Genomic DNA, 24,868 nt, shown 5'->3' with positions numbered 1-24,868 from the left:
ACTCGACCCACGAAGCGACGACAACTCATCTTCTACACACTCGCTCAAACATCAACATTATATCTTCGAACAAAGCTGTAATCATCACATCATGTATGCAAAACAGGGGAACCCGGCGTTCAGGTCAAGAGAACCCCAAAAAAGAAAAGGGAGAGGAAGTTCTGTGAATAGGGAAGACAGAAAAAAACAAAAGAGCATCTCGAAAAGAGTGGAAAAAACAAGTTCATATATATCATAACACACTCGCTTGCATTGGCATTGGGGAAATCAGGAGCAATTGTGGGAGTTTGCAGGACACAAAAGGGCGAATCTGAATCTGCGGATGTCTGAAATTTTATTTTATCTTATCTTCCACTATATTGGATTATATTCTCATACCACAACTATTTGTCTCGGTGTCGATTCGTGTGCATAGATTTGAATGAGGTTGCGAGAAAGGAAGTTACATGAGCTACACATGCGAAACTACACCACGCAAATGCCACACCATGCCGATGCTATGTTACGTTATGCTGCATACAGTACCATCATCTCTCCTCTTCAGCACTGGCACGTCCATGTGCCTTCATTCTCATCAACCCCCTAACACCACCAGCTTTCCTCGCAGGCAACTCCCCATCACCAGCCGTCGCGCAATAAAATACATACAGCAGATTTGGCAATGTCTGTCTGATATCCAACACCCTGACCCCAAAATGCGTAGACAACAAGATCTCCACATCCTTGTTCAGCAAGAAGACTCCATACTCGAACCGAAACCGCACAGCACCTTTTGCAAACAGAGGAAATGTTCTCGCGGCAAGTTCATCAGAGGGTGCTTTGGAAGCAGTGGCGGTGGTGTTGAGGATGGAGATTGGATCTAGGATTGTGGATGTGCTGCTGCGGGGTCGGCAGGGGTAGGGGAGCACAGCGCCGAGATAGAGAGAGAGGAGCTGGATGGTGTGGCTGACGTGGCCGAGGGCTGCGGCTAGAGACTCAGGTGTTGCGGTGTCTAGTGCTTCTGAGTTTGGGAGGTGCATGCCACGGATTGTGAAGGCGAGGCTTTGGTTCGGTACGGGCGCTATTGGGTAGATTTTGGAGAGGTCGTGGGCGATGCGGCGGCGTTGTTGGGTAATTGATGCTTTCACGCTGGTCTGTCGAGTGGACAGGTCTGAGACGGCGTCTTTGCCATTGAGGATTTGGGTCAATATTTCCTTTCGCAGTGCAGAATCGCGTGCAATCAAGTCTCTACGGTTCTGGAGAGAGTTGCGTTTTTGATCGCGTTTCTGTTCTAGTGCTTTGAGTTGCTTCTTTACGGTTGCCGTAGCAAAGTCGATGGTTTTGAGGAAATCGGTCGTTTCCGCAAGCTGGGTCTTCTCATCCAGCGACGTTTTGTTGTCTTGCAATGTCTGTTCCAGCTCGGAAGCGAGCTGTATCCTCAAGGCCAAGGCATCCTGAACGCTGTCATCGAGTTTGGAGAGGCGTAAGAGAGCATCAAAGGATGAAGTTGGCAATGTGCGAGAGGTCGTCAACTTCGCTGGGCCGTCATGAAAAGGATTCAAGGGCTCTTCGACTCGAGCATCGGTGAAAGCAGTATAGAAGCCATCGGTCAGATGAAACACAATACAGTTTGGTGGAAAAGGGTGATGGAAGCTTGATAGCTAGATGCACAGGATAAGCATGGACAAGTATGAGATGGTCATAAGAAAGTCTTACACTCTTGCCGATGAACTGTAGCGAACGCATGCTCAAGGTCATGTCTATCAACAAGCAGTATTGCGACATGGCCTCGCTCTTTGCCCAGAACTTGAGGGTCAACTCATCCAGTCTCAGGAGTTGAGGATTGTTCGAGTCAAAGTGTATGTTTCTGAAGTTGGGGTTCATGGCTTTCTCAGCCACCTCGCTGACATAGATTGGGTCTTTGACGTGTCAATGGAGGGACGAGAGAGATATGGACGGCAGCACTGACCGACCTTGTTGATTGGGAATGTGTATAGAGTAGAACAAGTCGGCCATTCTCTGGGCAGACACATCGTGTAGGCGTCTCTGACGTTGTTGCGAGGTTGAGGCAGCCCATTCCAGAGTGCTTCGTCTGCGTAATTTGGCGAACGAAGGACGAGGTGGGGTGCGCTGTTTGGCAGGACTGTTTGACAGGGGCGAGGTAGACTCGTGAATCGGACGGAGGTCATCGGAGGACTTCGAATGGATCATAGTGTTATTGGCATGGCGCAAGGCAAGTATCTTAGCCGGCGACTTCTTGGTGGCCGGCAGAGCATCATCGTCAATTGTGCCTCGACGGGGCCGGTTTGTTTCATGAGACAAGGCAAGGTTGCGAAGGGTTACGGCTTGCAGATGGCGAACCTTCCTGTTCTGTGTTTACTCAAATTAGAACAAGGAAGTTACGAGCTGCCGAAACAGAGAAGGTGCGAGTCTTGTCCGGCTGTGTTTTGGAAGCAGGGAAGGTGAGGGTGCGGGGGATCAGGCATACAGATGGAAGGAGCCACGGTCGTTCTCGCCGGGCATTGGTATCCGCGTCTGGCATTGTGCCGACTCAGAACAGATCACCAGCGACCGAAAGCTCTCATTGACAAGGATGTATGCAATTGGGATACTTTCTTTGCGAGAGTTGTTTCGGCATGTGACGATGATGAACAGCTGCAGCAGCTGCGGGAAGCGGAGAAGACGGCGCCAAGACCGGGGGTCGATTTCGCATGTCGAATGAGCATGGCGACTCTTTTTTGTTGCCCGTCCATCGCATATCACAATGTCCTTGTCGTCGTCCAAGGCCGAGCGACTGGCCAAACGGCTAGCCGACCACGGTCGCCATCTGTTTGTCTACCACCAAATATGGACCAACCAGGTCGTCTACTCACTGGAGCGATCCATGAACGTGCGTTGCCAATCGCTGCGCATTCTATACCACTTGAGTCTAACAAGGTCCGACAGAACAACCAAGTCCTCAAGCAGCTCACCTTTGCTGGAAAGAAGACCCTTCCCTCGGCTCTGCGCAAGGACATGTGGCGCCCGCTGTTCACTGCCACCTTCCCCTCGCCGTCACAAGGTCTGGCCGCCTTCCGAAAACTGCGCGAGCTCCGTATGCTGCACGAACACAATTGGGAACACCCCGACCCGAACGCCCGCAAGCTACCTGTAAAGAAGGAGCGTGGACGTCTTATCATGGATCAAAAGGCCAACTCGATCGCCGATCTTGCCTGGGTATTGCGCGGACAGGAAGAGCTGGGTGTGAAAATGGCAGAGAAACACGAAGCAAACCAACATCGCATTCGTGAGGAACTGTTGGCATTGTCAAAGGAAGCCGAGGAGGGTGGTGTGCAGCTGCTCGAGCAAACCCTCGCAGATCAGCAGGCCACTATCGACAGTATGAAGCAAATGCAGCAGCAGGGCGGTCCTGACGCTCCCTCGCGTAAGCAGATTGGTGAGGCTATCCTCGCCTCGAAGCAGATGCGACTCAGGCTCGAGAAGATGCGCGCTGCTAGCCAGGCCATCGAGGACGCCAAGAACAAGGCTCAGACACAATATGAGTCCGACGACGCCCGTGGCAGGGCTCCGGATGCCATCTCTCTGGTCATCGAGCCCCCGCGTATCTTCTCTCATCCTCCGCCTGAGCTCAGTCCAAAGTCAAAGAAGTCAAAGTCAAGCGAGCAGGTACCCTTGTACACCACTGAGGGTGTCATCATCCGATGGACCAACCCTCTAGATGCCGAATTCGCTGCCGAATGGCCTGCGGCCGTCCAGCACGAGTTTGCTGGTTTGGCTCGCCACACCGCCGCCCCGATCGATCAGGAGCCTGCTTTCTCCGTTGAAGATATGATCCAGCGCAACATCAGTCACAAATATACGGCAATGCGCGATGCCCGCCAAGGCCAGGTCGAAGAGATTGGCGAGGGTGTCGAGGAGATCGATGCCGCCGACTACGAGCAATTGACGGAGAAGTCTGCCGACGGTCTTGGCCCCGCTCGCCAGTAGAACATCTTCTGATTCTACGCTTCTCCTTTCTTCAAACTTTCCAGCCTTTTCCTATCGCGGTGTGATCAAGAGACCACACCATCTGTATATCTATACCTAGACCTCCTCTTGGATGTTGTATGTACCTTTACTAGCATATGGCGGGCGCCATGGCGTTTGTTGTTCATTTTACTGCTATGGACGAAACCGATACATAAACCAAAAAGCAAAGGTTTTAAAATGTCATAATTATCAAGTACGAGAAGTGATCAACCGGATGTCGCAGGATCAGGCTCCCTCTAGACGAGTCTGATTCTGATAACGATGAGTCAAGTTATACAGCACATTTGATATTTGCGCTCTATCAAATAGACTGAAATCTGACATGGTTTACCTATAGCTGTCGGTAGATATTCGGCATTGAGCTCTGTCGTCGTCTCATTGATACCGCGGCGCCTAATGGTTTCACCATTGATCCTCCACCACTAGAAATTACAATCGTGTCAATGGCAGTTCAAGGCATATTCAACCATGAGTCCTCGCAACTTCATCGTCTTTTTTCCACTCACACAACAAACCTTCACTCGGACTTTTAAACTCTCACAAAATGCCTGGATTGTTCTCGCTATCGAATGAATTGCTCATCCAAATCTTCACGGTTTGCCCGACTGTCCAAACAGCAATGCAACTTTCATGCGTCAACAAGCAATTGCGATCGATATGGCTCCAACACACGGATGTGATCGTCAAAGGCATCATACAAGCGACTGTTCCGGCAGCTGATATAGCCATCGAGTTTTCCATGCTTGAGACGCGTCTGCGGAATTCGCTCGACGGCAATGAACAACCTCCGCTGAGCCTCTGGTTGCCGACTTTGATGCGCAATGCCGGACTCTGTGCCAGCGCCAAAGAAGCTGCCGACACCTACGTTGACCCTCCGCAGCCATGGCGCCAAACGCCCATGACTTCTCCTGCTTCACCGGCTCACTGGTATTTCATACGCAGAGTGTTTCTCGCTTTCGACTATCCGCAGCTGAGAGATCCGGTGCATAAAGAGCTTCTGTCAGCTTCTGAAGAAACGAGGGAGAGAATTAGCCAGTTCCGCAATTTCATCGTCGGATACTACAACAAAGAAGAATCAATTCGTCAGGGTGTGCCGATGGATCTGAGGTATCCGCCACTTAATGAAGAGGATCACGACATGCATCAGGACGCTTGGCATTATATGGACGATGTCATCTCTTTAGCACGGGGCGATCTTGTCCTCTATCCCGACGACTTGGCTCTAGCAATTCAAGGATACAATACTTAGCAGGGACCGCCTGGTGGCCAACCGCCGCAGCTCGAATCATCCTATCATAAAATGCGCCGAACAGCCTAGAGTTCCTGACCACTATGGCTCATGTATAGATACAAATCTAATGTACGGGGACGCGAAATCAGACTGGCTTGACAATATACACGCGTTTACTCATGGATACCGAGTCTGCTCGCTCGGCTGCTGAATATCTTCATCAGCTACGTCCTTGGCCTCTCGCCCATCTTTATCGGTAATCACATGCATCTTCACATCCTGCGTGAACTCATTACAACCCCATTCATTCCACACCTGCGATTGTCAATGGCATACTCTGATTGTTGGCCGATTCAGCACTTACGCCCTTCTCGCCCGAACTGGTTTTATCGCAAGGCGGGATCAAAACATTCTCGGTTGGGCTTTTGGCAAAGATTGACACGATTTTGGCGTCCGACAGTTCTCTCTGCTGTCGGGTATCAATGCAAAAAGCCAATGCTGCCATGTACTCTCCTGCTCAAAATGTTAGACTGCGATACGGGCTACATATCAACCACGAACGTACCGCATTTGGCCTTCGTACGGTGCATTTGCGTGGTGTTATCGAGGTCGATAGATCTCTGTTGACAACGGCGAAGGCCCTCGAGTACTGGACCCTCACACGGATGATTGCCTTTGATATCGGACTTGGATAAATCGTAGATGTAAGCACCCTTGCCTTTCAGCGAGGTCGCAATATAAGCAGTGTTGTCAACGACCATCGTAGTGGTCACTCGCGGCTTGTCTTTCGCACTCAACGAGGGACTCTTATATCTTTTGGCATTGTCGTCTTTCGCGAACTGGGTCAGGAACTGCTCATGCGCAACAAAGGCCAGGTCGAGTATGTGCTTATCTTCCCATTCGCTCAGGCCGGCGATTTGGACGACAAGGCCATAGCTAATCATCTTGGGGGAGCCATAGAACAGAGACTCATTCAGCTGAATATCTGTTGTGCGTTAAATTGCTGTTCGATACACTGTCTCCGATGGGGTCTTGCCAGTTAGAAGACTGGTTGACCCTATCTCCTCTCATGCTTCTTACCTAGTTGGTCTGGTCGTATGGCAGACGAGAGCGTAAAGAAGACAATCAGACAGCTCAAAGAACTAAACCGGCCCAGGGCAGGCTTCGCAAAAAGGATAAGATACCAAGGAGAGAAACACCAGTCAAAAGAAGGATAACGAACGACGACTGTACAGCGAGAAAAGACGGAGGTTGGATGCCAGTACAAGTATACATGGCAGCGATGGTGCTTTTCAATCATCCTAGAATCGGTGCCGCATGAAACGCTGGGCAGCGAATCATGCTTACCTGAGTGGAAGATTGAAGGAACGATATCAAAGCGCCGAGGGACATGGTTCATGGCAAGAAGCACTAAGCTCTGGCATATTGGCAGGGTGAGAAATGTTGTACTGTGGCTCAACTGATGAAACCTGAGGTGCAGCATTGATCCTTCGGTATGTGACCAGGAGAGGCTCTGTGAGCTGTGTCACCGCCGGACTCGATATAGGCGCTGCCGCCGGCGGCTGTCCAAGTTATCTTCGATGCATGCGCTCGAGGCACCAACGCTGCAAATATGCATCCCAAATCGGATGATACAACGATCCAATATCAACCGCATTGTTTTTCGAAAGTCACAGGGAGATCGCAACTGTGTGGCCAGATGTAAATCCACGTCGAGACTGTCATTTTTGCAAGGTCGTGGATAATGAGATGATTGTTCAATGAAGTGGTTGAGGGCAAGGGCTTGGAGTCATGGTAGCTTGTTTCTGCCAAGGAGTGCTTCCGCGGCTGTAAAGCACGCGAAGGAACTGGTGCAGCGTCAAGCAAAACATGACATGTTGGTTCTTCGCCCTTACGATATCAAAAGTGTTGCAAGTATCGTGCCTGGGCTGTTAGGCGCTCAGTGATTCCCTGAGAACTGCGGCGTCGCTGTCGGAATAACGCAATCTACCATGACCAGATGCAAGCTCGAATTCCGACAACGTGGGCGTTGGTCAACTCCCTCTACCAGACCCAGCGTGTATGTCGCACCATCACTTCTGAAACCTGCACTGCAATTTGAATCTTCGTGTAACTTAGATGGCATGAGTATCGCACAGAGACACTTCCTTTCTGCAAGGATGCCTGCAAGTAGTTCATGTATATCTTGAAGGCATCCACATGCGTGCAAGAGATATTTCTCTCAGTCTCTTCATCAGCTCCTGCCTTGATTACCACTTCCGAATATGATGATCTCCTTGTTTCTTCTAAGTATCTACTGTTCACTTTTTGCTTTCTTCCTCGCACCGGTTTCTGCTGCTGACGACGAAGACCCCTTTGACCTGTCCTTCTACACGAAAGGTGCCGCAATTGGTGATTCGTAAGGCCCCACCCAAGACACTTGTGTATTCAAAACTCTAACGCTATTCTCTCTCTATACAGATATACTGCTGGTATTGGAGCGGGCAACGAAGAAAATTGGAGTTGCTCTCGATATGACGGTTCATACGCAAGCCTAGTATCACTCCAACTAGGAGTGGATCGCAATAAGCTGGACTTCACGTATACTGCTTGTAGTGGTGCAGTTGTAGACGACATATCAAAACAGGCCAAGGCGCTCTCTAGTGGCCAGGAGTTCGTCATTATGTCTGCGGTATGTTGTTGAGATCGTTGTCAGGCTGTAAGGCCACTGACATACTGTTAGGGAGGCAACGATGCCAAACTTTCCGACATCCTGAACTCATGCGTTTACAGTTTCTATGGAGGCTTGAGCCATCCTAGTTGTGAGAAAGCCCTCGAAGCCTCGCGGTCTATAATCGAGGGCAACCAGTTCGCTGCCAAGTTGGATGCACTAATTGAGCTCGTCAAATCGAAGCTGACGCCGAACGGCAACATGTTCGTGGTTGACTCCGATCCCGATATCAACCAACGTTCTTTATACTGACACAGGATAGATACTACGCCGGTTATGCAAAGTTCTTCGATGCTACCGACAATACTTGTGATAAGGTTTCCTGGCATGTGTGGCTCAACTTGTTTACCAGAGAATATCTGACCAAGGATCGTCGAGAGAAGATGAACTCCCTGGTAGAAGCGATGAACACTGCCTTATCCTCTGCAGTCCAGCGAGCAGGCCCTCAAGTTCACTTTATTGACTATGACAACGACGTTGGTGTCTCGAGAGGCAGGTACTGTCAACCTGGTCAAGATGAGAATAGTGGTCGAGGAGCCAATTTGGAGGATCTCTTCTTCTACGAAATGAAATTGCTGGACTCGCCATGGTTGGATGTCGGCGATGCCATTTACCACGACGAGCTGAAGCGAAGTCTCATCGAAGAAGATGACATCCTTCCCACGAATGACACTCTAGGCGGCATGTATGGCGCTTTGATGCAGAAAGCGATCGAGAGAGTGCCAATGACGGACAGGATGGGTATGCTGCTGTACAAGACGATAACGGGAATATCGAAATCGAGGATGAGGTTAAAGACGCAGAATCGAGCCTTCTCAAACGGTCTGCATCACTGTTGAAGCCTGGCTCGATGAGGCTGGTCAACCGCAGCGAAAATACGACCATTTCTTGGAACGTCACGCAAAACCCTGACTCTGGTTCTTTTACAGCTCACAATGTCAGTCAAGGCCCAGTCCTTGGCTCTAAAGTATCTCTCGGAAATTCCCAGGCTCCTTCCTCGTTCATATCTGGACACACGAACATGCATTTCGCAAACACCACAACCTTGAATAATGGATCGTCTATGGGCACTGTGATTGCCAACCGGACCCATGTCTTGTTTGGAAACAAGGCAGTGGCGAGAATCAACATCAAGAAGTTGTTTGTTGGTGACGAAACCTCGAGGGTGTTCCATCCTACCCAGGGCGGACATGCTCTGATCGCGAACATGATCCTGTGTCAGATGGCAGCAGATAATGCTCGACGACTAGGTGAGAATACACTACAAGATCTCATCGGTGAGAGGGACAGATTGAGCTATTCTCGATACTGTTGTACTCGCGCGATAGAACAAGCAGTGTCCATGCTAATATGACCACCGTGAACAGGTATTGCATCAATCCCACCAATGATCTCCTACACAACAGGCGATGGCTGGCCTGACCTACCAGGCGCTGCCTGCAATCAAGATTCGACTGATACCTGGGCTGGACGAGATGCCATGATTTCGGCCGTCAAAGATTTTTGTGCAGGTGAGCGCCATCATATTGCATGTGATCAGACTGCTATGATCATACTGACATCCTCACAGATCCGCATAACACAAGAGGGTCAAAGGGCGCTTTGAGCAGTGCAACCTTCGGCTCAGAGTTTGACTACATGAATGTATCTATAAGCTGGGAGAGCGACGATACCGCCGTCATCAGCGAACATAGTTGCTCAACATGGCTTGATATCGTGACAGATGGCTGCAACGTCCCTCAACCCGGCCAGAGCAACGACAAGCACGGCGGCTTGATTGGATACACCAACACCAAGCTGAACGCCACCATGAAGATTGAGCCTCTCGTCATGAGAAAGATATGGGATGGCGGTCAGGCTGGCGGTCAACAATGCAACGGCATCGACACGAACAATTATCTCGATCAAGAGAGTCTGGCATCTAATATTGACGACTTCTGCGCAAAGTCAGCTGGGCAGAATATTTCAGAGTCGGACTCGACTTTTTCGCAGGTGTACAACGACGGCACGCCAGATCGAGTTGAGTTGTCGACGTACTGGCCCAAGGGTGACCGCAAATACGAGGTCTTCAAAGAAGAATGTCTTTACTACATGAACGTCATCAAGTAGGTTTTGTTCCTCGGACGTAACCGCACCACAGTAGCAGCACTCCTAACCATCATTTCTTTTCCTATAGCAACGGCTGCAGCCTCCCCGGTGACGACAACAAGATGAGTTGGAAGCACGGCGGCAGCATCTCCGACAATAACAACATATCGTACAAGATCTCACCCACACAAGCCCGACCACCGCCCCCCAGTGCTCCCGTCGGTCACTGCAAATCCCAGTATTGGGGTGTTTTGTACGCCATCAACATCAAAGGAGGCGGGTTTTTGAGCAGCGATCATGGCGCTGCTTTGGAACGCGAGTTTCAAAATTGCGGTGCCACGACCCGGTTTACCTTCAACTACTTTGATACGCCTGCAGAGGATGGTACGGAATGGAGTGTGTTTGGACAGTTGCCAATAACGATCTCGTCTCATTGTGCAAGGAGGGCTATAAGGAGAGTCGGCGGATTTGTCAACAATCAGTGTTAGTCCTATCACTATTGGTTTGACACGATCAAGTCAATGAAGTGTTCTTCTCCGATCTGGTCGCCAGAAGTGTACAGTCTCAGGAGCGACCAGACCAGTGGAGACTGTAAAAAACCAACATCAATCGTTTGCTTCTGGGCAGAGCAGACGATGTGTAACAAAATCAAGCACCACCAGGCCATCCAAATAGCTCAATAAGATTTTGCCAGGAGGTGAGGGTGCCTTCATCAATAAATGACTGCCAGAGATTTCGTTAGGGCAGCAACCTTGACTCGAACTTGATCAGCAATGAAATTCATCGACATCTGTACAGCGCCGATATGATATCGAAGCATTGATGGTGTTTGAGCGGCGCAGATGCATGCTGCAATACTGCACTACTGCGTGCTGTGGATGTGATGTCGTAGTGTCGGTGGTCTTCATTGTGTGTTCTGACATGCGCATTCACGCTCTCAAGATTCACCATCTGTCAATCTCTCCCTCTTTCAATAGGAACGTATCACTTGATCACGCCCGTAAGATCGACCTGCCTGTATCGTGAGATTGCTTTCTTGCAACAAAGCACCAGTACCGTTCGTCTGCTCTATCTGCGGTCAATCGAAAACGAGCAGAACACGTGTTATTTGTCTGTGGTCTCATTATTGATGGCCATCATCGCACTGTGCCGTCGAAGGCTGTGCAGGCGGCGCGGACATTATCGATACGGACCCACGTGTAGTTCTGATATTTTCGCGAGCCGGTTGCACCGTCTAGCAATGTCCGTACCATCGCACGTGTAGCCGCAACGCCCTACGGCTGTGGCAACTACGGAAGAACTTGCTGGGAACATCACGCCCTATTATCACATCAAGGCGCGATGCTTGCAGCTGCAAACCTGGCATACTCGGTCAATTGACACATATTTCGTCGTCGGTGTTGGTACCTTCCTCGAATGGAAGTCGCCTTCCAGAAAACGTGGAGACCGCCGGTGGCCGTCTTGAGCCTTTTTGGATTTACAGGCGTCGGGTTGAGGTGCCTAATGCGGACACTCAGTACTACTTCTCGTATTATAGCGATGTGCGCTGCGACACAGCAGAATATCGCGACATCGCAATATGGCACCATGATGGATCTGTATCGTGTTGCCCCAACTGCAACTCCATGGCGTGCTTTTGCAATCCGTTGACTCCAGTTCAGCATTCGGTTGTCCCCAAAGTCCATCATGGTGGTTGCTTGGCTCTGGCTTTTTCATAGCAGCTTGGCCAATTTTTAGGTAATAGTCTTCATGGCGACATCCTTCCGGATCTTCAAAAATTCTCAATGCTTGACCTGTTCGGCAGAAAGGCTCCACACTCTCCTGATTCTCTATATCACGGCTTCTAGATCGTAAATGCTCAGCGCAAATCACGCCAGAGTTCACGAGCACGTCCTTTGCAAACCAGAAGGTACGAGTCGGCTTTGAAGCATACCAAAGGGAGCGGAAATGAGCGGTGAAAGGAAAAAATCTCCCTTGCTACAGTAGGGCGTAAACGACTTCTTTACCCTGAAGAAGTTCTTGTCAGATCGGTGATCGTTGGGAAAAATTGTATCTTGGTCGGAAGAAAAATTTGTTTCCACGTGTGTTCTTTCTTCGTAAAGGAGGAACGTGCGAGAAACGTATCGTTGGCCGACTCGTGTCCACCCTCGAAAAGCAGGATTGTGTGTTTCGCATTCTGCTGTATGCATTTTGGATCTCGCGTCATACAATGGTATAGCTGCGTCAGCTCAATGATATTTCGATTCGACCGCTTTTGTGATGCGTCCATATGTTGATATTGCGACATTGATATTGCCCAGTGCCCACTACGGTAGAACAGCGAGTTCGGCTTGATCTCTGAGTCATGGCAGTATGCACATGCAATGCAGGCCCGCGGCTCCGCAAGCGGTCGAACGCGGGGATGCCACAACCAAGGTCAATGGTTGTTCGCTGGCAGTCATTGCGCTGAACGAAGAGCTGTAGAGTACAAGCTGAATGTCTGTCATCAGACCAGCGATGTCGCCGGAGATGCAGCAGAATCGTTAGAGTGTCTTGAGTGTTACATTGCCCGGAAAGCGGCAATGATCCCCAAGGAGTACTTTAGTGGTGTGAAACGTGTGATGGGCGGGCGCTCCTGAGGTCGACAGCTTAAATCTGTCTGTCCAGATCGGTCTGATCCTGTCTCGGCCAAACGTGTTAACGGCAGCCAAGAGAAGAGTTGGTTTTTCGAAAGGTCCATAGAAGACCGTTAGGGTCAGCTAAGAGCGAGCATGTTTCACAGATACAGAGATAATGGCAGTGTGCGCCGTTCGTGAGCAAAGGGTGATAGAGACGGTTGTGGATTGATGTAGATGCAGCTGTGGCCAGGCAGTCAGGCGACCGAGAAAGGGGAGCCGAATGCGCCCAACTGAGATGGTGGAATTCAGTGGCTTTCTGATCATGAGGTCCAAGTCACTTTAGTGCATGGCCGAGCAAACCTTAGTCACAGAAATTCGGTAGTCATGATGACAGAGTTTTCCAACCCCGACTATTTACGGTTTTCATAATAAGTGCTACAGTCCTGGAGATCAAAAGAGAATCTGCTCCTTGTTTCCCTCGATCGATCCTCTACACACAGTCGCACTCAGATCCAGTCCACCACTCTTGTTCTACGACGGAGCTTCATTCCTGCGAGATCTACAAGCGTCGATCAGCCAGCTACCCCGGATCTTGTTGCTACAAAAACCAAGTCGCTAGCCAGCTACCTGGTCATCTAGTCATGCCCGGTCGTATTCTGGGATTCGACTTTCCTTCACCTCTCCTCAGACCAGTCCCCGAAAAGAAGCGCAGCGCATCATCAGTCCGCTCAGACGGCTCTCGTCACGACAGCATGGATCATCTCAGACGCCCCCACTTTGGCAAGAGCCACTCGCACGACAAGAAGGACAAGGACGGCAGACGCGAGTCGAGTCTGGGCCGTCCAGTCGCCAGAAGCATCAAGCTCGACATGGTCGTCGAGTCTCCTCCGGTCTTGTTCCTGGATAGTCCCCAGCATTCGTCGGGCTCCCTCTTCTCTGGTCGCATGCAACTCGCTGTAACCAGTGCACTCCCCACTACCATCAAATCGTTCACCCTCGCATTCAGGGCAACTACCTCGACCAAGCGTCCCGTAGGCGATCACTGCAAAGATTGCTCTTCCAAGTCCAACGACATCAAGGAGTGGAAATTCTTGGCCGACAATGCCGAACTGGCTACCGGCAACCACGACTTCCCTTTCAGCTACCTTATTCCCGGCCACCTTCCCACCACCAGCCATGGTCACATTGGCAGCATCGACTACAAGCTGTTCGCTCGTGCCGAGACCGCCAACGGCGAAGTCGTCGAGTACGTCCGCCCAGTTGTTATCAACCGCGCCATCCGTCCTGGAAACGACAAGAACTCTGTCAGAATCTTCCCTCCCACCAACCTCACTCTCAACGTCACCCTGCCTTCGGTCATTCACCCCATTGGCGACTTTCCCGTGTACGCCCGTATGTCCGGCATTACCACCAAGAAAGAAGACACACAGATCAGATGGCGTCTAAGGAAGTTGACATGGCGCATCGAGGAACAGGAGAAGTTTGTTTCGCCAGCCTGCCCCAAGCACATGGCCAAAGTCGGTGGTGAGGGAAGAGGCATCATGCACGAGCACACCAGGGACATCGGCAGCGACGACCTCAAGTCGGGTTGGAAGACGGATTTCGCTGACGGTCAGCTCGAGGGCGAGTTCATGGCTTCCATTGACAGCGGTCTGAAGCCTCAATGCGACGTCGACAGTCCTTCTGGCCTCAAGATCAACCACGTCATGGTTTTGGAGCTGGTCATCGCCGAAGAGTGGGCCCCCAACAAGAAGCCCAACCAAGCAACTCCCACCGGCGCCGCCAGAGTTCTGCGCACGCAATTCAATATCAACGTCACCGAGCGTAGCGGTATGGGCATTGCCTGGGAGGATGAACAACCTCCTCTTTACGAGGATATCCCCGCCAGCCCTCCTGGCTACCGCAACGAGATCGACAACTATGACGGATCCGAACTTAACGAAGACGTCGACCAACTCCGCCTCTCATGAGCACTTTTCGCTTCTCTCTTCTTGCATGACGGGCGTTTATTTCTTTTATTCTTTCATTCTTCTGCATTCTTCTGCACACTATACCCAATTGCAACGAGTTTATGGTAAAAGCTTTGATTTGGCAAGCGGAATCGGCGTTTGGGTCTACCGCCATGGAGCGAGGCGTTTGACAAACCAGGGCTACAAGCGAGGAGTTCAAGGGACAATCAACTAGATTTCGGGTACACATTATTACATTCATTGCTTCAACAGTGCAATGACAATCAAAATTACTTTCATCTCTTCAAGAAGTTTGCAAACGTGTATTCCATATCGTGTCTAATCGCTTCATGCCTTCATGTTGAATTGGCTCCTCTAGTCGTTCTACCTCGTAACTGTCATCTCAACTCCTCTTCGAAACCACCTAAGCTTCGCGTGGAGGTGCCTTTAGCTGACCGTATCCACCCTTTCCTTCGTGTGTATCGTATGTCTTGCCCTCCGATTGCTGTCCATTGCGTGGGCCACGCTCTTCAAGGTCCTCGCGCAGCCATTCCAACACAAGCTCTCCCAAAAGACTGTTGCCAGTGCGACCACCTTGAACACCTTCGACATTGAAAGTCTCCATAGCACCCCACTGTCTCACTTTACCGAGAGACATGTGAACCAGGTGTGTAGGCCAGTCGGCCAAGTTATCCAGAATGTGTGTTGCGTAAACAATGGTGCAAGGACGAGCCTCCGTCTCTCTCTTCAGGAACTGCAAGAAGTTGTAGCGAGAAAGAAGATCCAAGTCGACGGTGATTTCATCCAGCAAAAGGACGCTCCACGGTCTGATCAAACCCATGCACAATTGCACGCGCCTTCTCTCACCGTCAGAAACGGCGTGGAGGCGCCATTTCATGTCCACATCCAGAATCTTGACCAACTCGTCTCTTCGGTCGGGGTAAGCATCACCACCTACCGAAGAGAGCAGTGTTGGTACGTCGATATCAGTGCGGGTGATGGAGTTCAAGGTCCACTCCATGCCCAGATACGTCACACCCTCGAGACCTTCGGCGAAGGGGTCAATGCCTGCAATGCTGACGGTTCCCTTCGGTGCCATGCGCTTTCCAGACAACAGTCTAAGCAGAGTAGTCTTTCCAGCACCGTTGGCTACAGCTTTTGTCAGAACAAGATACCAACGTGTATCGTAGACCACAGCAACACATACCACCGATCAGCAGGGTCCTGCTGTTTGCGGGCAGCTCCAGAGCGACCTTTTGAAGACCAGTACTGCCATCCGGGAATGCAAAAGTCAAGTTATTGACATCAACCTTTGGTGAGAGACGCTCGTTAGGTGCCATTTCGTTCGGAATTGAATCGTCAAAATGTATGATGAATCATTGTTGTTTCGAAACGAAAGATGGAAAGTGGATAGAGTCATGGAGATCACGTGCTTTTACACGCGCGCTTCTCAAATCTTTGTTTTCGATTCAGAGCGCAAATCAATATGTCAACATCGGGTTGATGTTGAAAGCAACCGTTTGTCGATTTTCTAGCATGGCCAACAACATTGCAGCGCGTGCGCCGCTGGTCGCAGTGGTTGGTGCTACGGGCACAGGCAAGTCTGAGGTGAGTCTAGACATTTTTTTTCCATCACCTTGCTACAAAACGAAGGAACGTAATTACTCACATGTTCCAAATAGTTGGCTGTGAACATTGCTCGTAAATTCAATGGTGAAATTATCAATGGCGATGCCATGCAACTCTACGAGGGCTTGCCGATCATCACAAATAAAATGCCTGAAGATGAGCGTGCTGGTATACCTCACCATCTCCTCGGGTGTATAGGCTTGAACGAAGAGACTTGGACTGTAGGCAACTTCGTCTCGAATGCGCTTGCCAAAATCAGCGAAATTCGAGCACGAGGCCGATTGCCTATTTTGGTCGGCGGCACACATTATTACACACAGTCATTACTCTTCAACGACGCACTCGCGAACAAATCTCAAGATGAAGAGCCAGTTTCAAATCCAGAAAGACCTGCTATTCTTGAAGAATCTACTGAAGTACTCCTTGCAAAGCTTAGAGAGGTTGACCCAGTAATGGCTGACAGATGGCACCCCAATGACCGCCGCAAAATACAAAGAAGTCTTGAGATCTGGCTGCAGACTGGTCGCAAGGCCTCGGACATCTACGAAGAGCAAAGAACACGACGAGAAGCTTCTGGCCAGGAAGTGCTCTCGGATGAAGCTCAAGACGCGTCTCTTCTCCGTATGAGGACTCTCGTATTGTGGGTCGGCGCTCAATCAGACACACTCTCCAAACGTCTGGATGCCCGTGTCGACAAGATGGTTACACAAGGCCTCCTGGACGAGGTTTCCACCCTCTCAGAGTTCTATGACAGCAGGATCGCAGACGGTGAGTCAATCGATACGACCAGAGGCATCTGGGTAGCCATCGGGTACAAAGAATTCTTGGACTACCAAGCTGCTTTGCGAAAAGGCGACACAAGCCCAAAGCAGCTCAACAAGCTACTCGCAGAAGCGATCGAGAAGACCAAAGCCGGTACACGACAGTATGCAAAGCGTCAAATTCGATGGATTCGCATCAAGCTCAACAATGCTATCGATACAGCTGGAGCTAAAGGCTCGTTCTTCATGCTTGACGGATCAGATCTGGCGAGCTGGAACCAAAATGTATCAGAGACTGGACTTGACTTGGTCGACAGCTTCCTCAAAGAAGACACGCTGCCTGATCCTGCAAGTCTATCGCCGCTCGCAGCTGAGATGCTGACGGCCTCGAAACCCGACACCAGCGCTCGCTCAGATCTTTGGAGTCGCAAGCACTGTGAAGTCTGCAATACAACATCTGTTACGGAGAGTGACTGGACCATTCATGTCAACAGCAAACGACACAAAAAGGCCATGTCAAGTCAGAGAAAGCGTGTTCTCAATGGAACTGCACAAACAGTGATATCTCCAAAACAGGAGGTCATCGAAGAACAACCAAAAGAAGACTGAGCCTGCGACACGAACATAGACCCTACCTGATGCGTCCATATATCGCATGACCCATGCAACCACTGCCTTCGGCTGCCAAATTGATGGACGAGACATTCGATCACATACACCCGAATTTCTTGAACTCCCACTAGTCTGACCAGACTATCCGACAACAGCATAGTCGAGTATCGCAGGCATACTCGGCTCCTCGGACCAGACACGCACAGCAGCGAAAGACCTGTGTCGTGTGTCGCATATCCAAGCAAGATCAGCTGAGCCTGACACAACTCTCCTGAGCTCATTATCAAGCTTTAGCTCCCGGGCTTCGCCGCCCGTCTCTATTTCTCTCAACCTTTATAATCGAAGAATTGTGACACCTCTCCACCCGAAAAAGCCGTGGTGGTGCAGTGGTCAGCACACCCGACCTGGTAACCTACGTTCGCTCACCTACGCTCGCTTACCTAAAACCTAAGTCTCTCTCTCGAGGGTCGGGAGGTCGCTGGTTCGAATCCAGCCCACGGTGCTCTATCCCTTTTTTTTGGGTGCTCATGTCTTGTGTCGCTGCTTCCCGCGACCTTATCAAACCTTGTCATCAAAATTCCCTCAGTCGAGCCTCGTGCCTCTGCCAACTTCGCCGCCACCTCTCGCTTCCTCAACCTTTATATTCTCTGGACATTATGTCCTCTCCACCCGAAAAAGCCGTGGTGGTGCAGTGGTCAGCACACCCGACCTGGTATCCTAAGTTCCTACGCTCGCTCACCTAAGATCCTAATACTCTCTCTCAACGGTCGGGAGGTCGCAGGTTCGAATCCTGCTCACGGTATTCTCTTTTTTTTTCCCTATCTCCTTGCCTTTTGGTTGCTTTGTCGTGACTGCTTCATGTTTTGGTGTTGTGAATCTACTTGATCGTTCCTTCCTTGTAGGCTTCAGATTTTCTTTTCTCTCCATCAGCGCTTTCGGTGACTTTTCGTTGGTCTGATCGCCCCTTTCTGGTTTGCTTGGCTCGTTCCTTGCTGTGGCCATGTCTACCTTTGTCGTCTAGCCACCAAATCACAGCCACGTCGTATGGCTTCTTCCTGTCTTTCTACTTCAAATCGAAAACAATCGATCGTCACACTGCCGAGACCAGATCACATAAGTCCATTGTTTGGCCACGTCGAGAGTACAATGTTCTTGTCTTTCTTGGTAGACTTTGTCCATTGCAATAACCCCTTTTCTTTCCAAACATTGTTCACGAGTCTTTGACTATTGGCACTTGTCTTTATCTTCTCTCTTTGGTGCACCAAATTCCTCGTCAAACAGTAATCATGACCATCATACTCACCTCCAAGAGTACACACATATCCGTTTCCGAGTCCAATTCTCCTTAATCACTACTTCAAATCCCACGAGACACATACATGACAACAAAAAGCCGCCACCTTCCCCATAACAAAAAATTTTTGACAAAGACTGCAAAGGTCCACAAAAGCCCCAACAAAAACGAAAGAAAAAAAAAAGTAAAGTCGTTCGCAACATCGGTCTCGAGAGAGACTTGACACGAGATGAATAGATGGGAGCAGAGTGTCAGGTATGAAGCCTTGCTTAGGAAAAGAGATTACTGGTGCTGATGCTGATATTGGAAAGACGAAAGAGATTGTTGATGCTAACACTGATGCTGGAAAGGAAAAGGAAAAAGAAAAGCGAGAGAGAAAGGCTTAGCAATTGGACAGGATGGGTTGTTCTAAATACACACGCTTGAGTCGATGGCGTTTCTGGTTTCGTTCGGAGATCAATAATCATAAATTTTCAAAAGTCTCTTTTGATTTTTGATTTTATATTTGCTTTCGCACGAAAATGTTTGAGTAGATTTTGCTTTCCCCATTTGTGATTTGTAAACAAGACTAGGCAATCTTCTTGTCTAGTTCATGTGCGCTCTCCTCTGTTCCTTCTTTGGTCTCATATATCTAGGTCGCTCTGGAGGTTTCACTTTGGCAAAGGAGAATGAGTACATGTGGCATCGATGATTGTGGCAATCAATTATTGTTTCTGTATTCACAGTTTACCTGGAACAAGTCATTGATAAATACAGTAGAAGAAGAGTACACCTCTTACGCCTTTGCGAGCGATCGATGGCGCCTGAACCCCTAGAAGCCTTGATCCCAAAAGCCCCATTCTACTTATGAACAAGAAATTACGCTGCAGCAGTAGCAGGAGCGGCAGTATCTGCAGCATCGGTCGCGACAGCTTTCTGCTTGCCAGCATCAGGATTGAGCGGTTTGCTAGGATCGTATCCGACGGCCTTGACAATACCGAGACCTTTCGTTCTGCCCTCTCTGAACAATATCCGATCACCCACGGCGAGGAACTCTGGACGCTGCACAAAGCGGAATGCGACGGTAGCACGATCACCAGTCCTGATGTATGCTCGATCAATGTCGATGATGGCACATGTCTGAGAGATGGGGCCGACGTGCAGCATAGCCTGGTATTTCGTCTTGATGGTGGTTGCGTGACTGAGAATGAGGACTTCGGCGACAAACTCGCGGTGGACCTTGGGTGGCTGGTCGTCGTTTTTGAGCAGACACACCATGCCTTTTCGCACGTCCTTTCTGCGGACCTTTTTCAGGGCAAAACTGGCACTTTGACCTGCGCTGCAGGCGGGGACACCTATTCGTTTTCTTTCGATGCTTCTGATGCTCGTCGTTGTGAAGTTGCCGAGTCCATCGGGACCGACTAATACGGTGTCTCCAGCGTGCACGACACCGGATTTGACGACTCCAGATACTACGGTACCAACAAATGGTACTGAGAAGGTGTCGTTGATGTGGAATTCGAAGGGAGCCTCGGCGTCATAGTGGCCGTGGTGTGGGATGATGTTGAGGAAGGTGCGAACGAGATCGAGAGAGTGGCCAGTTACGTTGGAGACCTGGAATACTGGGCAGATACGCTGGCTGATGAACTGAGTGGCGGTGTTTATGCATTCCTCCTTGTTCTTGATGAAGATGGGGATTTTCCTGGCACCAGGTGACTTGAGAATCTTGGTCAACTGGGTAATGGTCTGCTGAAGAATGTGCGGCGGGCAGATGTCGATTTTGGTTATGCACACCATGACTGGGACGTTAAGGGCTAGTGCGATGCCCAAATGCTCTTTGCTCATGCCGATAAGACCATTGTTGGCGGCGACCATGAGCAGACAGTAGTTGGGCTCACTGCTGAGCATGCCGAAGACGGTGGTGCGGAGGTAGCGTTCGTGACCAGCCAGATCGGTGAAGCCGATGACTTTGGCCTGGAAACTTGTTAGCAGAGTAGGCGGATTGATCGGATTCACATACTGATCTATTGCCAATCTCCTCCCACGAGAGCTTGCGACCAGCAGTCTGGGCCATGACGACCTCACCCTTGCTGTCAAAGCCCATGATCTCCATACCCACCGAGCTCGTTCGTCCACTCTCAATCTCGTGCTTGTGGCGGAACAAATTGACACGGGCCTTTCCACGACCATCGTCGAGGCCGCCCTTGACCAGCACACCCAACATGGTGCTCTTTCCAGCATCGACGTTGCCGACGACGGCTATTCGCGTCTCGATGACATTATCGACCGAGTTGGGCCGCCGCCTGATCATCAACTTTCCGCTGCATGCCTTCTCCTTGGGACTGACATCAACGTCGTCGTCGCCACCGACATTCTTGGTCATGAGTATGCGATAGTCGGCGCCTAGCGATTCGGTGACCGAGTGGAGTCTGGCCAGGGCAAAGTCCCAGTCATTCTTGTCAAAGTTCATAGAGTCTCCATTGTCTTCCAAGCCGAGGTCGAACAGGGCCTCTCCATGACCCTCCTCGAGGCGGCCATTGACAAAGCCGGTCAAGAGGCTCACACTCTCGTCGGCGTCATCGGACTTGTCAAGGAAGAGGTGTTTCAAGGCCGGGCTGACGGGCTCGTCGGTGAGGTTGAGAGAGTCGAGAATGTCGAGCTCGGCGTGCTCTTCGGTTGCAACGACGGACTGGGTGCCATAGGTAGAGTCTTGGTCCTGAGGATGGCGGCGCTTGGCTTGCTGTTTCTGAACGTAGTCTGCAAAGTCGCTGAGGGCCTGTATCCATGACAAATCAGAGCTGTTGGTTGGGTGGCAGAGCATCAAGGTGGCGAGGCGCATACCGATTCGCCAGCGCGGCGCTCCTGCGGGGACAGTTTGTTGTAGCGGTCGTTTCGCGTCGCCATTGTGTCTAATCAGAAACTAGACCAAGCTGAGGTGATTGTATATATTCTCGCTGTGCATTGCAAAAGAAAGACAAGGAATATCAAGGTGGTTGGAGCTTCGACTTCCCCCACATTGTCGGAGTACATCGAGTCATAGATGGCCATGCGTCAACAACATCTCACCGCGACCCTGACCGTGTCGTGGTGTCCCCAAAACGGAGCAAAGCGTCGCCGTGCCGTGCCGCTGCAACTGGACACCGGGCTCGCCAACATGTCCGTTTTTGCTTCCAAGCCTGCTGCAGCAGCACGTTATCGGTGGCTCCTTCTGCTTGCTTGTTCTTTGCTGCGCCGGAACGACGAGGACAAGGTCCGACGGGCATGGCGTGAATCCTGAAGTGGCGTTGTTCCAGACGGCGGCCGCCCCGCCGCTCTCAAATCGTCCTTCGTTCGGAGCCCCTTCCGTCTCTCTTTCCGTCCCCTTTCGACACCCTCTTATTCCTCCGTCTACTTCTTCAGATTGCTCCATTGCAAGTCATGTCGCCGCCAGTGCTCGCCATCGCTCGACCACTGGCGCCCCAGCCTTCGAGGGTGCCCGATGTCTCTGGTCTGCAGCCTCTGCAAAGCAATCACCCTCTCAAGTCGACCAGATCACGGCGTGGCACCATCAACGCCGCTTGCCGCGAATGTCGCTTGAGAAAATTGAAGGTATTCTCATTGCCATATGCTGTTTGCAGAATGCCATATGCCCGCAGCCAAACACGTTGATGCTGAATTTGGACAGTGCGACGGCATGCGCCCGAGCTGTCAACGCTGCATCTCAAAGGGTATTGACTCTTGCGAATATCCTGTAAATCCCGGCGAGACTCGCTTCACTGCCCTCAAGAGGAAAAACGCTTCTCTTGTAACAGAGTCGGATCGCATGCAAAAGTTCATCGACGCTCTGCGCTCCGCCTCTGCCTCTCAAGCCCAGGACATGCTCCGTCATCTCCGCACTTCGGATGATGGTCTTGCTGCTGCTGATCACTTGCTTTCTACCCTGATTTTGCCCGGGTCTGATGGCCCTACTCACTCGCTACATCACCGAAATTCTACCTCGTCCATCTCATCCGGCCCATCGCCTCCCTCCAATTCCGACACAGCCCAGACGCCGCATACTTCACGTTCTCGGAGTACAAACACTAATCATAAATCTCTTCCCTCCTTCACCCTGGACGACGATACTTCTTTGGTCGAGACGCCCTACCAACCATTTTCTGACTTTGACCGACCTCTGCCAAGTACCGATGCTCTTCACAGATGTATCGATGCTTTCTACAATGAGTCCGGCAAGCTGTTCCATGTCTTTTCACGCGGCCACACTGAGGCACAATTTCACATCCTAGCAGGTCAGGCTGATAAGCAAGCACTGCGCTTGGCTGCTTGCGAACTCTGTGCCGTAGCAGCTCTCGGTTCTCAATACATCAAGGAATCCCTTCCAGAAGGAACTGAACAGAACTTGTACGGTGTCGCGAAGCATCTCTTGGAAGATGTCGTCACTGTCGATACCACCCGAGCGGCAAAGGTCTGTGTCATGCTTGGTATGTTCAATATCATGAACAAGCAAAAGGTTGCTATGACGTTCGTGGGTGAGTTGACAATAACTTCGATCGTGTTCTTGTGCTTCTCCTAACAGGGCTTTTGCAGAAATGGGGCTGAGTCTTCTATCACGTCCTCCAATCACACAGGTTTGTCCATCTAATATGGAGCGCAGTCAGTGGATGGAACGACGAAAAGTATGGAGAGTTCTGATATTTCTCGAAACCTGGTTGTCCTCGACGCTCGGCTACGTCTCGGGACTGAAGCTACCAAAAGACAGCATGGACCTTAGGAACTTAGAGACAGGAGGCGAAGTCAATCTCGAGGAGAAGGTCACGACCGAAATGATCAAGATCGCCGTCATAAAGTTCGACATGCTACGGCTTAGTCTGCAATTCAAAGACCTGAGCGCCCTTACGGTCGAGACCATCACCCACGAGTTACAATACTGGCATAAAAATCTACCGCCCGAGATGCGCCTACCCGAACTAGACAACAACCCTGATATATCTTTCGAGCTACGGAGGACCATTTACTACGTCAACTTTCTCTACTTCGGAGCGCAGATCATGCTTCTGCGACGGGTTCTCCAGAGTATGCATGAGCAAAGCAACTTGCTTGTCGGAGACGAAACCGTAGTCAACGACTTGATAGTCCAGGCAAACTTTGCTGCTAGAGAATCTGCCAGATTATTTAGACGCATTTACGCTGAAGGTGGCATCGTTAAAAGATGTTGGATCTGCATGTGAGTTTATGAAATGCCGAGATATGAACTACTTTTTGAAGCAGTACTGACAAACGAGCAGATTCCAAGCTTATTCTAGCTGTGTACTAATACTCCATCATGTGGCGGAGATGCTCTACGAGCAGCATACGGGAGGTCGATCGGTAGGCAAGCTAGAGGACGAGCTACATCTTGCACTTGGCTGCCTCGACTTCCTGAGCGTCTGTGGCGAGAAGGATGTAGCTGCTGGTCAGTTTCATTCGACTTTGAGCCGTTTCTATGCTACACTATATTCAACAGCGACCGGACAACTCGACTTTGGTCAGGATGTGATCAAGACGGCTCGCGACCTCAACGAACTGGTCAGAAGGCCATTCAAGAGCTCTGACCAGTTCAGTCCGGGTTGCTGCTTTCTCTGGCAGGGGCAGGAACAACATCAACGAGAGACTGACGATCTCAGCATTCGAGATGTCTCTAATGGTCCTGAAGAGTCGCTACGCGGCAGCTGGCAACGGATTGACGGCATCAGGAACGATGGAATGATCCACAACTTGTTGAGTTCCATGCGACCCGGCCATTTTTTGACTGGATTCGAGTCGAGTGCTTGGAATGATAGCGCTCAAGTAATGTGATGCAACCTATGCGCTTGTAATGAGGTTATGATAGCATAGGGGGACACGTGTCGGGATAAGGACATGCTTGATCAGATTTCCAAGATACCACTTTGTAATATCGTAATCAATTAGCTCTGTGTATTGTTCATGCTGGCCCAAGCTCAAGTTCAATCGTTCTTTGTGCAGCTCATCTCGATGTTGAAAGTGCAATAGA

The 24,868-nt window shown here is 50.5% G+C and overlaps 10 protein-coding genes across 10 annotated transcripts; 6 read left to right on the top strand and 4 right to left on the bottom strand.

Annotated features, from left to right (window-relative positions):
- Window positions 1–527: 527 nt before the first annotated feature.
- M436DRAFT_40559 (UV radiation resistance-associated gene protein) lies at window positions 528–2,521 on the bottom strand (the record flags this gene model as incomplete). Its single annotated transcript, XM_013574747.1, has 4 exons — window positions 528–1,640; window positions 1,696–1,898; window positions 1,953–2,349; window positions 2,468–2,521. 4 exons carry the CDS (start codon window positions 2,519–2,521, stop codon window positions 528–530), a joined length of 1,767 nt encoding a protein of 588 aa, XP_013430201.1.
- A 222-nt stretch (window positions 2,522–2,743) lies between these two features.
- M436DRAFT_39538 (uncharacterized protein) lies at window positions 2,744–3,966 on the top strand (the record flags this gene model as incomplete). Its single annotated transcript, XM_013574568.1, has 2 exons — window positions 2,744–2,869; window positions 2,926–3,966. The coding sequence occupies 2 exons, from the start codon at window positions 2,744–2,746 to the stop codon at window positions 3,964–3,966; spliced, it is 1,167 nt and encodes a 388-aa protein (XP_013430022.1).
- A 586-nt stretch (window positions 3,967–4,552) lies between these two features.
- On the top strand, window positions 4,553–5,257 carry M436DRAFT_61345 (uncharacterized protein; the record flags this gene model as incomplete). Its single annotated transcript, XM_013574851.1, has 1 exon — window positions 4,553–5,257. The coding sequence occupies one exon, from the start codon at window positions 4,553–4,555 to the stop codon at window positions 5,255–5,257; it is 705 nt and encodes a 234-aa protein (XP_013430305.1).
- Window positions 5,258–5,416: 159 nt separating this feature from the next.
- Window positions 5,417–6,183, bottom strand: M436DRAFT_79324 (uncharacterized protein; the record flags this gene model as incomplete). Its single annotated transcript, XM_013575038.1, has 3 exons — window positions 5,417–5,554; window positions 5,604–5,752; window positions 5,805–6,183. 3 exons carry the CDS (start codon window positions 6,181–6,183, stop codon window positions 5,417–5,419), a joined length of 666 nt encoding a protein of 221 aa, XP_013430492.1.
- Window positions 6,184–7,503: 1,320 nt separating this feature from the next.
- Window positions 7,504–10,525, top strand: M436DRAFT_61343 (SGNH hydrolase; the record flags this gene model as incomplete). The annotated part of the gene is made up of 8 exons (XM_013574850.1): window positions 7,504–7,637; window positions 7,700–7,910; window positions 7,962–8,152; window positions 8,212–8,771; window positions 8,879–9,226; window positions 9,317–9,460; window positions 9,520–10,054; window positions 10,126–10,525. 8 exons carry the CDS (start codon window positions 7,504–7,506, stop codon window positions 10,523–10,525), a joined length of 2,523 nt encoding a protein of 840 aa, XP_013430304.1.
- A 2,861-nt stretch (window positions 10,526–13,386) lies between these two features.
- Window positions 13,387–14,604, top strand: M436DRAFT_39744 (uncharacterized protein; the record flags this gene model as incomplete). The annotated part of the gene is made up of 1 exon (XM_013574601.1): window positions 13,387–14,604. One exon carries the CDS (start codon window positions 13,387–13,389, stop codon window positions 14,602–14,604), a length of 1,218 nt encoding a protein of 405 aa, XP_013430055.1.
- Window positions 14,605–15,007: 403 nt separating this feature from the next.
- M436DRAFT_40608 (putative ABC transporter) lies at window positions 15,008–15,923 on the bottom strand (the record flags this gene model as incomplete). Its single annotated transcript, XM_013574754.1, has 2 exons — window positions 15,008–15,732; window positions 15,791–15,923. The coding sequence occupies 2 exons, from the start codon at window positions 15,921–15,923 to the stop codon at window positions 15,008–15,010; spliced, it is 858 nt and encodes a 285-aa protein (XP_013430208.1).
- Window positions 15,924–16,119: 196 nt separating this feature from the next.
- M436DRAFT_39509 (tRNA isopentenyltransferase-like protein) lies at window positions 16,120–17,582 on the top strand (the record flags this gene model as incomplete). The annotated part of the gene is made up of 2 exons (XM_013574560.1): window positions 16,120–16,191; window positions 16,266–17,582. The coding sequence occupies 2 exons, from the start codon at window positions 16,120–16,122 to the stop codon at window positions 17,580–17,582; spliced, it is 1,389 nt and encodes a 462-aa protein (XP_013430014.1).
- A 2,155-nt stretch (window positions 17,583–19,737) lies between these two features.
- M436DRAFT_61339 (GTP-binding protein 1) lies at window positions 19,738–21,762 on the bottom strand (the record flags this gene model as incomplete). The annotated part of the gene is made up of 3 exons (XM_013574849.1): window positions 19,738–20,832; window positions 20,879–21,634; window positions 21,700–21,762. The coding sequence occupies 3 exons, from the start codon at window positions 21,760–21,762 to the stop codon at window positions 19,738–19,740; spliced, it is 1,914 nt and encodes a 637-aa protein (XP_013430303.1).
- Window positions 21,763–22,275: 513 nt separating this feature from the next.
- Window positions 22,276–24,672, top strand: M436DRAFT_40445 (uncharacterized protein; the record flags this gene model as incomplete). The annotated part of the gene is made up of 4 exons (XM_013574722.1): window positions 22,276–22,446; window positions 22,523–23,366; window positions 23,425–24,061; window positions 24,123–24,672. 4 exons carry the CDS (start codon window positions 22,276–22,278, stop codon window positions 24,670–24,672), a joined length of 2,202 nt encoding a protein of 733 aa, XP_013430176.1.
- Between the last annotated feature and the right edge of the window lie 196 nt (window positions 24,673–24,868).

This window comes from Aureobasidium namibiae (assembly GCF_000721765.1).
Source record: "Aureobasidium namibiae CBS 147.97 unplaced genomic scaffold scaffold_3, whole genome shotgun sequence".
NCBI classification, from domain to species: domain Eukaryota; kingdom Fungi; phylum Ascomycota; class Dothideomycetes; order Dothideales; family Saccotheciaceae; genus Aureobasidium; species Aureobasidium namibiae.
This window is presented reverse-complemented; position numbering and strand designations above follow the sequence as displayed.